General features: G+C 46.0%; 1 protein-coding gene across 7 annotated transcripts in view; it reads right to left on the reverse strand.

Moving 5' to 3' along the window:
• Positions 1-14,906, reverse strand: part of ESRP1 (epithelial splicing regulatory protein 1) — a 365,555-nt gene that overhangs the window by 25,791 nt on the left and 324,858 nt on the right. For all 7 annotated transcript variants that reach the window (XM_085605242.1, XM_085605240.1, XM_085605244.1 and 4 more), the window contains one exon: positions 5,647-5,797. In XM_085605242.1, coding sequence (XP_085461368.1) covers positions 5,647-5,797 — 151 coding nt within the window. The remainder of the gene's footprint in view (positions 1-5,646; positions 5,798-14,906) is intronic.

The following is a 14,906-nucleotide window of genomic DNA, read 5'->3' on the forward strand; positions in this document are numbered from 1 at the left end:
ACTGTGCCTTTGATGTGGATGACTACTTGCCCCCATTATCTAGCGTGCCTTTGATGTGGTTGACTACTCCTAACAGAGCGGTTTGTGTGCTAAATTTAGCTCTGAAGCCCGACTGACTAGGATGAAGGAGGTTGTTATTTTCAAGGTAATCTGAGATGTGTGAGTTAACATGCTTATCTAAGATTTTCAAAAATGCTGGAAGAAGGGAAATCGGCATATAATTGGCTTGAACTTTGGGATCGGCCACTGATTTTTTAAGTAAGGGTAACATTTTAGCATGTTCCCATCAGTGGGCAACGTTCCGGACGATAGTAATTCATTCAGGACTCTGTTTACAACCATATTGATAGCCTGAGCCACTTTAGCGAGTGAGTTGTTTGGGCAGGGATCAGACGGCGACCCTGACTTCAGACTCTTAATGGCCATAAGAGATTCATCTATAGAAATATAAGGGTAGATAGGTAGAGTGAGTGACTCAAAAGTACTACTAGAACCAGCCACCTCACCTAAACTTTCTGCTGTGAGTAGCTTCCAACAAACTTGCTTCGATTGTAGTTATTTTATCATGGAACTACTCTGCCAACTGTTTACACCATTCAAGGGAAGAATGTTAACGTTTGGTTACCACCTCTGGATTCAAAAATGTTTTCACAATATTGAACATTTCTTTGGATTTTTTGTCAGATTTTTCAATTTTCTTCAGAAAGAACGCTTTTATTTCTAGTCGTACCTGGTAATTGTAATACTTTAGTGCTGTTCTGTGCTGTTTAGTCTTTGTCCACCCTATTATAATTTTTCGCCATTTGCTTTCAAGGCATTTACAATGTTTTTTACTGGACCGCAGGTTTTCATTAAACCAAGGGGCCGATTTTTTAGTTCCAAGAGATCGTAATGCAAAAAGAGGGTCTAGGTCGTTGATATTATTGAGAGTCCAGTCATCAGTGCACTCAGCATCTAATTCAGGATCTCCAGACAGAGAGGGAGGGTCTGTTTCCAGAGCACTGTGGAGTTCTGCTGGCGAAACCTTATGAAAGGCTCTAGACCTAGTTCTGGTTTCTTTTACAGGGTGCTGATTAAGATTAGATTTTGGCCAGTTGAAACTGATCAACTAATAATCCGACCATACTAATGGTAGAGGTTCAAACGGTATATTCTTAATATTTGAAAAAATTTGATTTTGAATATGTTCAGCCTGGTGGGAAGGTTTGAAAACCTGTTGTGTGCAACCAAGGGAAGACCTGATGTCTGTAAAAGAAGTCACCTCTGGATCTAACGATTTGTCCATATGGAGGTTGAAGTCTCCCAACACCAAAAAATGTGCATATTTCAGGAACCATGATGCCAAGATATTATTTAAAGATCTCAGAAAAGAGCATGAATGACCAGGGGGTCTTTATATCAGAGCCCCTGCCACGGACTGCTGCGGAGACAGGCTCTCAGCTCACTCTACTTCCCCCAGGGGGATAGGAGCACACTCACACTCACTCTTATAGATTATAGCCACCCCTCCACCTCTCCCCTTAAGGCGACCCTTCCTAAGGATTTTATAACCCAGAGGAATGGCATAAGCTAGCATAGGGTTAGAAAATCCTGTAAGCCATGTCTTAAAAATAAGATCTGGTTTCTCATTCTCAAGTAGCTCAAAAATATGCATTTCATGTTTCTGCAATGAGCGAACATTTAAAAGAGCCACGGAGAACTTGTCTGCAACTATCCTGGTTGTATGAGTAGAGGATTCACTTGGGGTCCAGTTGCATAGTGTGCAGCAGAAGTCATTGTTAAGCATAATGGGAGGAAACTGGGGTGTGCAAGACTACTTGGTGGCGAGGCTGAACAGAGTTGAGCTGTTATAACTAATCCCAGGCTTGCCATCTGTTTTAAAACTGGAAGAGTTGCTGGCGCTGGCCATTCCCTGGGAGCAGATGGGCCTGCCTTGGAGTCGCCTTTGTTGTGTCCACGCAGCACCTCTCCTTAACCCCTTTACCGCGGAGGAATTGCGGTGGTTTGAAAGAGTGGGCAGGGCCGCGTTCGCCAACGGACGTGCGCAGCACTAGCCAGGTAGTGCTCGCGATGGCCGTTGGCCGACAGAAGCAGCGAACGGGTTAAATACATGTGGCCAGGGACTAGAGCGCATACTACTCAAAATGGAGCCTCTCGATATCCCGAAAGAGGAAAAAATGGCTGAGAAAAAACAATCAATGTCCCCTAAAGTGTTTTAGCTGCTCCCACCTCCCTAAAGCCCAATTGACACCATCCACTATGCACTGCGTCATTAACTGTCTCCCAAGTAATCTTGTGGTGTAGAAGAATAAGTGCACATCTAAGTGCATTTTTGACCCCTAGCCGCAAACTGACCAATGCATTGTTTTGCCATTCATCCCTCAGAGGCCAGACATACCTCAAGACGACATTTCCACCGCTGCACTGTGAACATTCATCAGTTTTGCTCTGTGCTGGAATACCTTTTATCTCATCACAAGGTACACTGTGTGCTGGATATACATGCTCCTCTTTCCTCTGAGGGTATAGTCGAAGGCAGTGACTTCCTGTAGTTGTCCCATATTTAATTGCATCATCACTACACTAACTTTCCACCTACCACCAATTTCCTTTCATAAATCTTACTTACATGTCGCCTGTGTGTCAACTCCCACCCCTCCCACAATGTGGTTGGTACGCTCCCTCATTCTTAGCATGGCGCGGTGAACCGGCAGCAAGACATTAAGCAATAAAGAAGAGGGTAGTAAAAGAGAAAACAATGGACACTTTGAAGACTCATGGGAAGATGTATGAAAGAGAATTGAGAAAACGGGCCTGGGAGCAGACTGAGGTTTGCAATTTGCTATGGAATGAGGTCATTTCTGGGTTGACGGAGGGGTACAGGATTTTCCCTGGCAGTCGCATACAAAAGTGTGAGTCACAACAGCGGCGGCTCCTCCACTAGGGCAGAGTAGCGTCACCCCGCTGTTTTCTTGAAGTGAAAGAAGCAGTAACATAAAATGGTAATAGCTGAAAGTTATTACCATTTTATGTTTGGTTGCGTGTGGACGGACCTGCTCTGCGAGAAGAGGAGGAGTGATGTGCCCACTCCTGCCGTGAGTGCGCAAAGACTGTTTGGTCGGCCCTCTGGGGCCGCTCAGACCAGTAATGTGCACTGTGCCTTTCTCCATGCAGGCTGCAATGCAGCCTACATGGAGAACATGGCCTCCACATAAGCGCCTGGCTGGGCGCTATCCCGACCAATCACAATTCTGCTTGCAGCATTGTGATTGACTTAGGGGAGGGAGCCTGGCTGCCTGTTTCCTGTTCCTGCTGAAAGCAGGAGAGCAGGGCCGAAGACAGGGACCCGGCCGGCGGAATGGTAAGTTGACATTTGTTTTATGTTTTTAATGTGAGTTAACAGGAAAAGTATGAGCCAACTACAGTAGAGCCGAAGAAAACTCATCAAGGTTGTGGACCCCTCAGAGGGTGTTTCTCATGTTGTTACCAGCCCCCCAAAGAGCAAAAGTGCTTGTTAAGCAGCAAGTTGAACCATTAAGTGACTGTCTACAGGAGAAGGTGGTGGTCCTGGTACTGTCAATGCCAAGTACAGAGGTGAAGATGTACCTCAAAGTGTAGAGTGAACATCGATGAACCTATTACAGCGCTGATTGACACAGTGGTAAGAATTCAAGTCAGTAGAGCAATTGACCAAGTATAGAGAAAGGATGCCCCTGAAGAGCACCTTCATGTTTCAGGAGCACTGTGGATAGGCACAGGTAATCCATCTACTAAAAATGCAATGTATGATATATAATGCCTATAAAAACTAGGTACAGCATACATGTTTTTGTAACTTGGCCATGCTGTTTGGGCACGCTTCCTTCTGAATACAACAACTATATATAAGAAATAAAAATATAAAACTAGAGATTCTCAAATTTAACCAGGGTGACGTCTGGATTGCTTCATGACAGTTGCATGTAAAATAGATTGCAATAGGTGATTGTTGTTTATTTAGGGCATACAGACAACAGGCAATAGCTGTTCAAGGGATTGCAGCTTCCTCAACTTAGCCTGGACCTGGAGAAACCACATCACAGCTGGTGAACGGGCAGGCCATGCCAACACTGCTGCAAATGAATGAAGCCATCCAAGAACAGATCAAGATGAAAATCTACAGCTACCTACTGAGATCATAAGTGGAAACACCTCTTGGAATTTAAACACCATTACAAAAACTAACCTGGACCTTCAAACAATTATGGATGTTTACCAAGAACTCTGACAAACAGCTCATGCTAAAAGGCCAGTGGGCTGTGCTTTAGACAGTGGTTAATTTGTAAAATAAAAAGTGCCGGGGCTCTCCTCAGGAGGCAAGACTAACAGGAGAAATTTACTGGGGCAAACTGCCTCCTGACTAGAGCCTTGGCACTTATTATTCTAGAGGGGACTTGGCTTAATGGCTACAGCTCCTGATTTCGGAGCTGGGGAACCCAGTTCGAGTCTCGGCATGGCCCAACATCCTGTGAAACTGTGGAAAATCACCTGCCTTCCAAATGAGTGTGTCCTTAACCGGTGCTATAAGCTCCGGTGCTGAGGATTAGGTGCCGGTGCTCAGCACCGGAAAGCACCTGCTTAAATTAAGCACTGGCTTTAGAACTCCCCCATATTTCATTTTTCGTCATCTTATTGGTATTAAACCATGTTTTTTTTGTTTTGACAATAAAATCGTGTTTTTACAGATTTACTTAACTGCTAAATATGCACTCGCACTTTGATGCCAGTCGTGTTTTAACACATTAAGCAGCCACATATAGTAAAACATTGCACCCTCAGGTAAGTATTAGCATTATGCTGATATTTGTTGGCATATTAATGTAATTTAGGAAATCTCATCCTGTTTTCTTAACACTATGTTGTTTATCGGCTCAACTGTTGGCCTGGAATGGAGACACACTCACAAGAAGCCCAATTGCCTGTAATGTTCCGCCACTAAACATCAATATAGGCAATAAACCAGTGGCGGTTCTTCCGCTAAGGCGGAGGAGCATCGTCTCACTGAAAAAAAGGAAAAATAAAAGGATAACAGCTACTGTTATTATCATTTTATTTTTCCTCTATACTTCAGTGGCTCTCGGGCAGGGCTGGCGGAGTAGGGAGAGGAGTGGTTTTCACTCCTGAAGTGCGCAGGAATGCTTGGTTGGCCCTCTCGGACCGCCCCAAGCAGTCCTCACACTTTGCGTGTTCCCCTCCAGGCTGCATTACACAGCCTGGTGAGAAACATGCAAACCGTCCCAGTTCCCGTCTGAGCGCCCATTGCAGCATTGTGATTGCCCATCGGGAGGCTGGGAGGGCGGGTGCTTCCTGTTGCTGGCAGGGAGTGCAGGAAGATGTCGGAGGGAGGAGGACGAAGGAGAGGCGGAGGCCATTTCAGTTAAGTGTTTTTTTGTTTTTCTTTTTTTGTCCCGCCACCTGCCCCACCACCCAGGTCTGGTAGCAGCCACTACTGCAATAAACACAATCTTTCTGACTGTATATATCTGTAAAAATAAGTAACAATGGAAAACTATGATCCTTAATAGTTATGTGTGGAATGTACAACAGTCCCTCCACTCATTGCTCATTTTGTAATGTTAAATATGACAATATTCAAGTGAGACTGACCTGATAGCCCTGGAACATGTTAAGTATCTCCTTAACGCCAGAGTTGTATGCCAGTCCTTGCATTCGGATCATTGTTGCTCCTCCATGAGGTAACACACCACTGTTCATAGAAGCGGGTAAGAAACCAAAGCTACCTGGGGACCCTGCGTGGCTGAAGGAGACAAAATGTACAACGTTTTAACCTCTTTCAATGAATTGCATATTGGATGCCATGTGCGAACAGAGTTTTCATTGGTACTGCCCCACTCCAACTCATTAGCAACACACCCAGCTCAATAGCCCTGTCACCAAATTCTCTGCAACAGCCCGTTAAATGTACCAGTGTGTGCTGGTGCTTGACTGCGGCAGTTAGGAGCTTCAGAAGGTCTCTAAATCAATTCTGCAAGCTTGCTCACTTGGTGGGCAGTACTGCAGCCTACCATGGTATGTTATGCTTTATTTTTTCAGGAAGCACAGACATTCAGGGCTTCGTGAAAATGTAGAAGAATAACACAACTACTGTTGCATAACGATAAGCACAAAAAGAAAGGGAAATTAAACCATACCAAGATTGTGCACACGAGTAAGGAGGATAGTAAGAAATTGGTCACAACCAGATTTTAAGGGATTTTGTCAGTCTTAGAAATTGTTGACAACAATTATATCGGTGGCGCTGTGTTTATCAACATAAAGGCTGCACAGAGAATTGAGCACACTGTGCTGGCTACCCCAAGGACCAGTACAGGGCACCTGCTGCAAACATCAGTGGGGGCTGCTATGAAATAAAGTGGTGCGGCAGCGCGGAGGGAAGAGCAGGGGGCAGCGCGGGAAGATAAATAAGGAAAAAATATATTACTTACTTGCCGGCCACCGCCTCAGTGCTCTTCTGCTCCTCTCGACACCCGGAAGTCTATGAACAGGCTACCAGACTACCTTACGCCAATCCAGACACTGCTGTCATTCTGGTAATACCCAGCATGAGAGAAGCATCGACATTGGTCTGAGCGGCCTGGTTTGATGCTCAGTCAGGCCCTGGGAACCTGTGCCTGTTCTCTTTGACTGTGCAGCACAGCTCGGGTGGAGAGATCTAAGTGCGCATGTAGGTTTGGCCGTCCTAAGACGGCTGGCCAAACCGAAATGTACACTTGCAGCAGTGCTCATCACTCCTTCTCCCTGCTGCTGTCTTTTAGGATTACCCGGCCCTGCCCTAGACTCGGCTCAGCAAGGAAAAACAAAATAAGCAGTTTTATTATCATTTTTTTTTTTCACTGCTGAGACAGCAGTGGGGGCGACACTCCTCCCTCCACTGCTGGCAAACATTGTTGGGCGTATTGACCAGAATGTCTCACTCACCAAGAACCTTGGGTAAGAAACGTCTCCGTTTGTAAAGTGTACGGTTATGTTGAGCTTGGACTCAGCTGCCGGAGTGCTGATTCTCCTGCATGCTCAGAGGGGATCCTTTGGTTCTTGCCTAGCTGCAGACCAAGGAGCGCTGACTCTCCTGCATGCTCAGAGGGGATCCTTTGGTTCTTGCCTAGCTGCAGACCAAGGAGCGCTGACTCTCCTGCATGCTCAGAGGGGTTCCTTTGGTTGTTGCCTAGCTGCAGACCAAGGAGTGCTGACTCTCCTGCATGCTCAGAGGGGATCCTTTGGTTGATGCCTAACTGCAGACCAAGGAGTGCTGACTCTCCTGCATGCTCAGAGGGGATCCTTTGGTTCTTGCCTAGCTGCAGTCCAAGGAGTGCTGACTCTCCTGCATGCTCAGAGGGGATTCTTTGGTTGATGCCTAGCTGCAGACCAAGGAGTGCTGACTCTCCTGCATGCTCAGAGGGGATCCTTTGGTTGATGCCTAGCTGCAGACCAAGGAGTGCTGACTCTCCTGCATGCTCAGAGGGGTTCCTTTGGTTGTTGCCTAGCTGCAGACCAAGGAGTGCTGACTCTCCTGCATGCTCAGAGAGGATTCTTTGGTTGATGCCTAACTGCAGACCAAGGAGTGCTGACTCTCCTGCATGCTCAGAGGGGATCCTTTGGTTCTTGCCTAGCTGCAGACCAAGGAGTGCTGACTCTCCTGCATGCTCAGAGGGGATCATTTGGTTGTTTCCTAGCTGCAGACCAAGGAGTGCTGACTCTCCTGCATGCTCAGAGGGGATTCTTAGGTTGATACCTAACTGCAGACCAAGGAGTGCTTACTCTCCTGCATGCTCAGAGGGGATCCTTTGGTTGTTGCCTAACTGCAGACCAAGGAGTGCTGACTCTCCTGCATGCTCAGAGGGGATCCTTTGGTTGTAGCCTAGCTGCAGACCAAGATTCGGAAGTTTGGTGGAATCTTATCCAGAAAATGTGTTCACAAGTTATAATATCTCTAAAATCTTGTGAAATGTCATGAAAAATTCATGAAAATATTCAAGAGAATACTTTTAGAGCAAAATGTGATTTCTCAGTGTCTAGCAAGAGTGTTTTTTTAGTGAGGGCATGCCTTGCCAAAATACGTCGTGTGATACACGGGCAGGAGAGTAACAGAAAAATATTGGCAATACGTTTTCTGCACAAACCAGTCTCCAACAAGTTCATTAACTGCGCCTAACAGTTCTTTCATTATTTGTTCCTAAGTGTTCTATTAATGCCAGGAGTTTTAGATCTTGTAATTTGTTGATGAAGCAGCCACCAATATCTGCACCCTTTTTATGTTCTGAATCCTAAATTTTTAAATCTGAATACAGCCATACATTTAGACTGATAAATACACGAGTGTCCTGATACTACTGCAGAGTGGGTGTCGTCAGCAAAGTGAGCACTAACACCAACCACTGAGCATTGGCCTATTGCAGTAAAGTGAGTCCTCTCACCTCAGAGTGGCTACTCTTGAGGCAGTGCAGAGGGAGCGCGGTACACAGGGGCGGCTCCTCGGCTATGGCGGAGGAGCATCGTCCCACTGCCGAAAGGCAGCAGATTAAAAATATGATAATAAAACTATTTTATTATCATTTTATTTTTAACTTTCTCCCAGTCCGCTGAGTCGAGGGTGGGGTGGGGCCATCCTCTCTATCCCAGCGTTAGGGAGGAGGAGTGGTAGGTGCACTTTAAGTGCGCATGACGGTTTGGCCGACCATCTTAGGCCAGCCAAACCGCACTTAGCATTTCTCCACCTGTCTGTGTTGCTCAGACGGGTGGAGAACCAGTGCAGGCTCCCAGGACCTAACTGAGTGGCATTTCAGCCCACTCAGACCAATCACGATGCTGCTCTCATATGAGAGCAGCGTCGTAAATGGGTGGGGACGGGAGCAGAGAAGGATTGAGGCGACAGGAGCAGAGGAACACAGTGGCAGGGTACGGCAGCAGCAGAAGAAGGTAAGTTCTTTTATGTTTATTTTTATTTTCTCCCCTCCCCACCAAGTGTTATTGGCAGTAGCTTCTACTGGCGGTACCTGAAAGCAGTGTAGTCGAAAACAGTCACAGCAGACAGCGCTGTTGGGGAACTGCACAGTGCTTGCTGTCAAGGCACTGCAGACAGTCACAGCACTTTATAGCACAGATTCCCAGACACATGTATGCAAGTGTTGAAGGAAGCTCGCTGTTAGACATGCTTTGCATTTTCAGGATAGCATCATTTTGATCCATAACTGGGCTCCAAATTCCACTAACGTTCGCAACATACTCGAGAACCATTAAAATGGTAATAGTAACATTACTTCTATTTTGAGCCACTTGAGAACATTGCACTGGCAACCGTTCAACATAAATGGGTGATCTTTAAAAAGTTTGTGTATGTGCTTTGAAGCGCTTCTTTATAAGTCAGCACTTTGCTCGATATATTCATACCCACTCTCTCAACTTTTCTATGGCTCACATTCCGACAGTTTCTAAGATCTAAAAAAAATATGCCATGTTGGCTGCACATACTCTTTTCAAGTGGTTTATCTGTGAAATGCTCTACCGCCACATTCTGCCACCACTGAGTTTATACCATTTAGAACAAGCACTGTCAAATCCAATAGGTCTGGCCTTTGGGACCTATTAGTTTTGCCAAAGGTTTTAGCCAGGTTGGAAAGCATGGCTAAATAAAGAGGAAGAAAGGCATCTTTGTAGGCACGAGCAACAAGCACAAATACACTTGCCTACAGAATCATGCAAGCACTTTTTTTCTTTTTGTTTACCCCTCGAAATTGGACCAGTAAACAAAAGGAAAAAAAAATGTGAGCGGAGTGGTATAGAGTAGAGTGGCGTAGACTGGAGTGGAGTTAACTGGCACAGAGTAGAGTGGCATAGATAAGATTGGTATGGAGTGGCGTAGAGTGGATTGGCGTAGAGAACAGTGGCGTAGAGTAGATTGGCATAGAGTGACACTATGTGGATTGGAACTGAACAGAGTGGCGTGGGATAGAGTGGCATGGAGCAGAGTAGAGCAGCGTAAGGTAGAGCAGAGTGGCAGAGTGGTGTGGGGTAGAGTGGCATGGAGCAGATTAGAGCAGCGTAAGGTAGAGCAGAGTGGCAGAGTGGTGTGGGGTGGGGTAGAGTGGCACTGAGTGGAGTGGCATAGTCTAGTGGTGTTGAATAGTATAGTGTGGAGTGGAGTGGCACAAGATGGAGTAACGTGGAGTGGGATAGAGTGGCATAGAGTGCAGAAGCGTGGAGTGGCAGGGAGGAGTAGAGTGGTGTGGAGAACGGCCTAGAGTGGCATGGCATAGAGTAGACTGGAGAGGCATAGAAATGAGTGGGGTGGCATTTAATGGAATGGAGTAAAGTGGCATAGAGTAGAGTGACAGAGTAGAGTGGCATAGATTGGAGTAGCGTAAAGTAGATTAGAGTGTAATAAAGGAGTGTCGCATAGAATGGAGTGATGGAGTGGCACTGTGTGGATTGGCATAGAGTAGCATGGCATAGATTAGAGTGGCACAGAATAGAGTGGAGTACAGTGGAATAGAGTGGTGCGGAGTAGAGTGGTGTAAAGTAGAGTAGAGTGGCATGGAGAGGTGGTGGATTGGATTACAATGGAGTGGTAGAGTGGAGTGGAGGAGAGTAGAGTGACGTAGAATAGAGTGGCTTGGAGTGGTGTAGAATAGAGTGGCGTAGAGTGGTCTAAAGTGGAGTGGCATTGTGTGGAGTGGCATAACATCTAGTGGCATAGAATAGAGTGGTATGGAGTAGAATGAAGTAGCATCAAGGCATTGTAGATTAGGTGTCAGAGTGGCGAAGAGTGGCATAGAGTGGTGTAGAGTGGCATAGATGAGTGCAGAGTGGAGTAGAGTGGAATAGAGCAGAGTGGCATAGCGTAGAGTGGCGTAGAGTAGAGAGGCATAGAGTAGAGTAGAATGGCCCAGAGTTGAACTGTGTGGAGTGGAGATAAGTGGTTTGGAGTGGCGTGGCATAGAGTGTAGTGGCATAGAGTCGAGTGGCATAGAGTGGAGTGGCATGGAATAGAATGAGGTGGAGTGAAGTAGAGTGGAGTGACAGAGTGGAGTGATGTAGTGTGTCAGAGTGGAGCGGCATAGAGTCGGGTTGAGTGGCATGTACTAAAGTAGAGTGGCAGAGTGAAGTGGTGCGGAGTGACGCAGAGAGGAGTGGCATGGAGTCGCGCAGAGCAGAGTGGCATGGCATCGAGTGGAGTGGCATAGATTAGAGTGGCATAGTTTACAGTGGCATGGAGTGGCATGGAACAGAGTGGTGTAGAGTGGTAGAGAGGAGGTGCAGTGGAATAGAATATCGTGGAGTAGAGTGGCGTCAAGTGAAGTGGTGTGGTGTTGAGTGGCGTAGACTGGAGAAGTGTGGACTGGTGTAGAGTGGCACTTTGTGGAGTGGCGTAGAATAGAGAGAGTAGAGTGGCATGGAGCGGGATACATTGGAGTGGAATCGCAAACAGAGTGAAGTGTCAAAGTGGGGTGGGATGGCATAGAGTGGCATATAGTGGAGTGGCGTAGAATAGTGCAGAGTGGAGTAGAGTGGCGTAGAATGGAGTAGAGTAGTAAAGTTGTGGGGGTACGTAATTAAATAGCTAATAGAGGTGGCAGATAGGGTGAAAGCAACATAAATAAGAAGCCGTATGCATGTGTTAAAAGTGGGACAGCCCATTGCACGTACAGGAATAATTCAGAAACACAATTTTTATTTTTAAACTGCTTTGCAAAAAGACGAGGTAGAACACTTGTACTTGGACTATGTTGCAGGCGTGGTCTATCGAGGCGGGAGATGGGCAGAGTTCAGCAAGCCACCATGCGTCGTTCTATGGAGAGGTGTTGTTCCCGAAGATGAGAACTTCAGTCTTGTCCGTGCTGAGCTTGAGATAGTTGTACTTCATCCAGTCCACGAAGTTTATCATACATCTGTGGAAGTTGGCTCTGGTAGTCGAGGGTTCTTCCGACAGTTAGAGGATCAGCTAGGTGTCATCAGCGTAGGAAATTATGTTGAGTCCATGCAATCTGATGGTGTTGGCCGGGGAGGGGGAGGGGGGGTGGAAGTCATGTGCGTATTGAAGAGGGTGGGGCTGAGGGACGATATTGGGGAATGCTGCAGATGATCTTCTACACTACTTCCATCCAGTCAAATGCTGTACTCAAGAACATCAACATGTGGATGGACCCAAAGTCCCTCTCTCATCAGTGCTTCTGAATGCTCATTTTCTGTTGATCACATAAGGTTACTGACAGCGGTACTGTCAAGTCAGACCTAAAAAGGTGAGCTTTAAATTTTACCAAGTACTAATCAATATTACTGGTTCATGTAATTTAAAGGCACCACTCACCACAACCTTTTCAAAATAACTTCAACCACCACCCCTACATAAAACGCTATTACATTTTATGAAGGTCTGACACTTATTACTAGCTCAATGTGCTGTAAAACTCAGTTTGTCTTTATATTTGCCCCCACTCATCCTGCCGTCACTCGACAATTGCACATGATCTCTGGAGTTTACCAGGAATCTTTATATAGAACCCTGGTTGACAAGAGTGGGTCTGAATGCTGTATAAACATTGACAGAGACATTCATCTAATACAATGACTGGACTATGGTACTTAATTTTTAAAATAAATTAGGCAATGACTGACTGCACTGATACCACGCCGGCACTCAAACTGAAAGAAGAGAGCACGTCATTCAACACGCTAGCTGTTCCCTTTCACCCAAACTGACCACGTGGAGGCAGGTAACATTCTAGCACCAAATATGTGGGTAGCCCCAGCAGTGGTGTGCGTCATCCACCTGAGACACTATGGTTTTCTTCCTTCTTTATCCAACTAAGCCCCTTCCATGAAACGGTACTGGAATGAAAAAAAAGAAAAAAAAAAGGCAAAAAGGAACACTAGGGGCAAAACCATCCAATTAGTAAAGTTGGACCAGAAGTGCAAATAGAAACACATAAGGCGACAGACCAAAATTAATGACAAATGTCATGAGTAAAAAAAAAAAGAATGGAAAAAAGGTATTGAAGAACAAACTGTAAAAAGGTAGGACAGGTTTGCTCCAATTTCAAACAAGCATTGGCATAGCCAATATGGCTCGCCTTTGGTACCTTATAAGTGTTTAGCCATGCAGCACATTATCACCCACCGGGCAGATTTCTGTAATGGAACTAGTACTTATGTAAAGTGCTTTGATATCTTCATTTGCGCTACATAATGCAAAAAATAAAAAGGAATGAAAGGAGAAGTGCTTGCAGATTTCTGAAGTGGGGGAGCGAAAAGATGCACTCTGTAGAGTTACACTGTGCCTACCTGCTGTAGAGGTTTGTTTTTTCTCCACAACAGTTAGGGTAAAATGCTGATTGCTAACTTTCTTCTGTTTTGTTTAACCAGAAGCATGATCATCTGGTCAACAAATGATTAAGCATCACAATGTAGCTATTTACTAAGACCCCACGAGGATCGTTCCCTTCCTCCCCAAGACATGAGTGTTCTTTAAGGAGCTTTAACTAATGTAGCAGCTGCTTGTTGCATTCAAGGGTAGGCTTGTTGGCCAAGGGCCCGCTCATTAGACGGTGCGGACGATTCCGCTGAAAAGTAAGATGTCACCGTAATTGATTTAGTTTCTGTTCCTTTGTGTTTTAGAGAAAATGAAAGTGCACTCTTGTGGAGGTGGGGTGGAGGGGACGTGCCTTCTAATGAAAGCGACAAGGTCTGGAAATGAAACCTGACCCAAAACAGATGGCTGCCTGCGCGCCACCGCAGCTGGCTCCTATTATATAATGCCAGTACCAAATCAGAAAGCAAGCACATTATAGAAAATCAGGAGCTGAATTGAAAGGAGGCGAAAGTGAGTTATCCCAGTGTGCAAGTGAAGGCAGGGCTGGAGTATGCTGCATCTTGGTGCCAAGTAACAGATGTTTATTGCCAACCAAATCAATGTTAATTAGTTTGTCGGCGTCTAGTAGGATGAAAGTCTGAGCAGACGCGCTGGGTTTCGAACCTGCGGTTGTGAGGTAAAATATAAGATTAATAGGGTGCTTGCCTTAAAGTTAAGATTGCATTATATAATGCCAGTACCAAATCAGAAAGCGAGCACAGTAGAGAAAATCAGGAGCCGTGTGTGTAAGCAGAGGCTTCGCTACCTCTGCCGCCACTGTCAAAACACGATTCTGCTGCCTTCCTCCTTCTACAAGTCAACAGCAATGGGCCTAGCATGACAGCAAATGCACAAGTTTCTAATTGGAAAGAGCATTGGCAGGGCTGTGCGTGTGTATGTGGCAGGTGAAGGGAGGGTTGGTTAAAAAGAATGGCGCCAGAGAGAAGCGGGGGTGAATGAGCACCGCAGCACAGCAAACGTGCTAATTAAAAACAGATGGTGACATGACCCCGAACAGATGGCGCCCCTGCTCGTAACCGCAAGCCGTAGGCCGTGGGCGGATACATTTACTGGGAAAGGTGGGACATGCAGCCTCCTTTGCCCAATTGCATGCTTTGGAAAGACACACGCAAAGACCAATTGAAATAATGCAGAAAAAAAAAATACACACACGAGCGTGTGAAAAGTCCAGAGTGATTCCAAGAGGTCGTTTTCCTAGAGCAGCACATGTGTGCTGCGCTAGGCTCGACCTAAAAAGGGAAATAAAGGTATAAAAACTTGATTTAAATGTTCGTCATATCAATCTCTTAAAGTGGATCCCCCCCCCCCCCCCCCCCCTCCCCCCTGTCGTGTGTGGCAGCCCGGACTGAGACAGCTTCCCGGGCACACACACAGCCGCACCCAAGTACTTTACAGGTCTTTAAAAGACCATTTTATTTGCATGTTAATGAGGCTTTGTCGTTTTTTCACCCTTTCCTAGAGCCCCTGCATCTCCACACTTCCT

The sequence above is a fragment of the Triturus cristatus genome, chromosome 5_1, assembly GCF_964204655.1.
Source record: "Triturus cristatus chromosome 5_1, aTriCri1.1, whole genome shotgun sequence".
Lineage (NCBI taxonomy): Eukaryota > Metazoa > Chordata > Amphibia > Caudata > Salamandridae > Triturus > Triturus cristatus.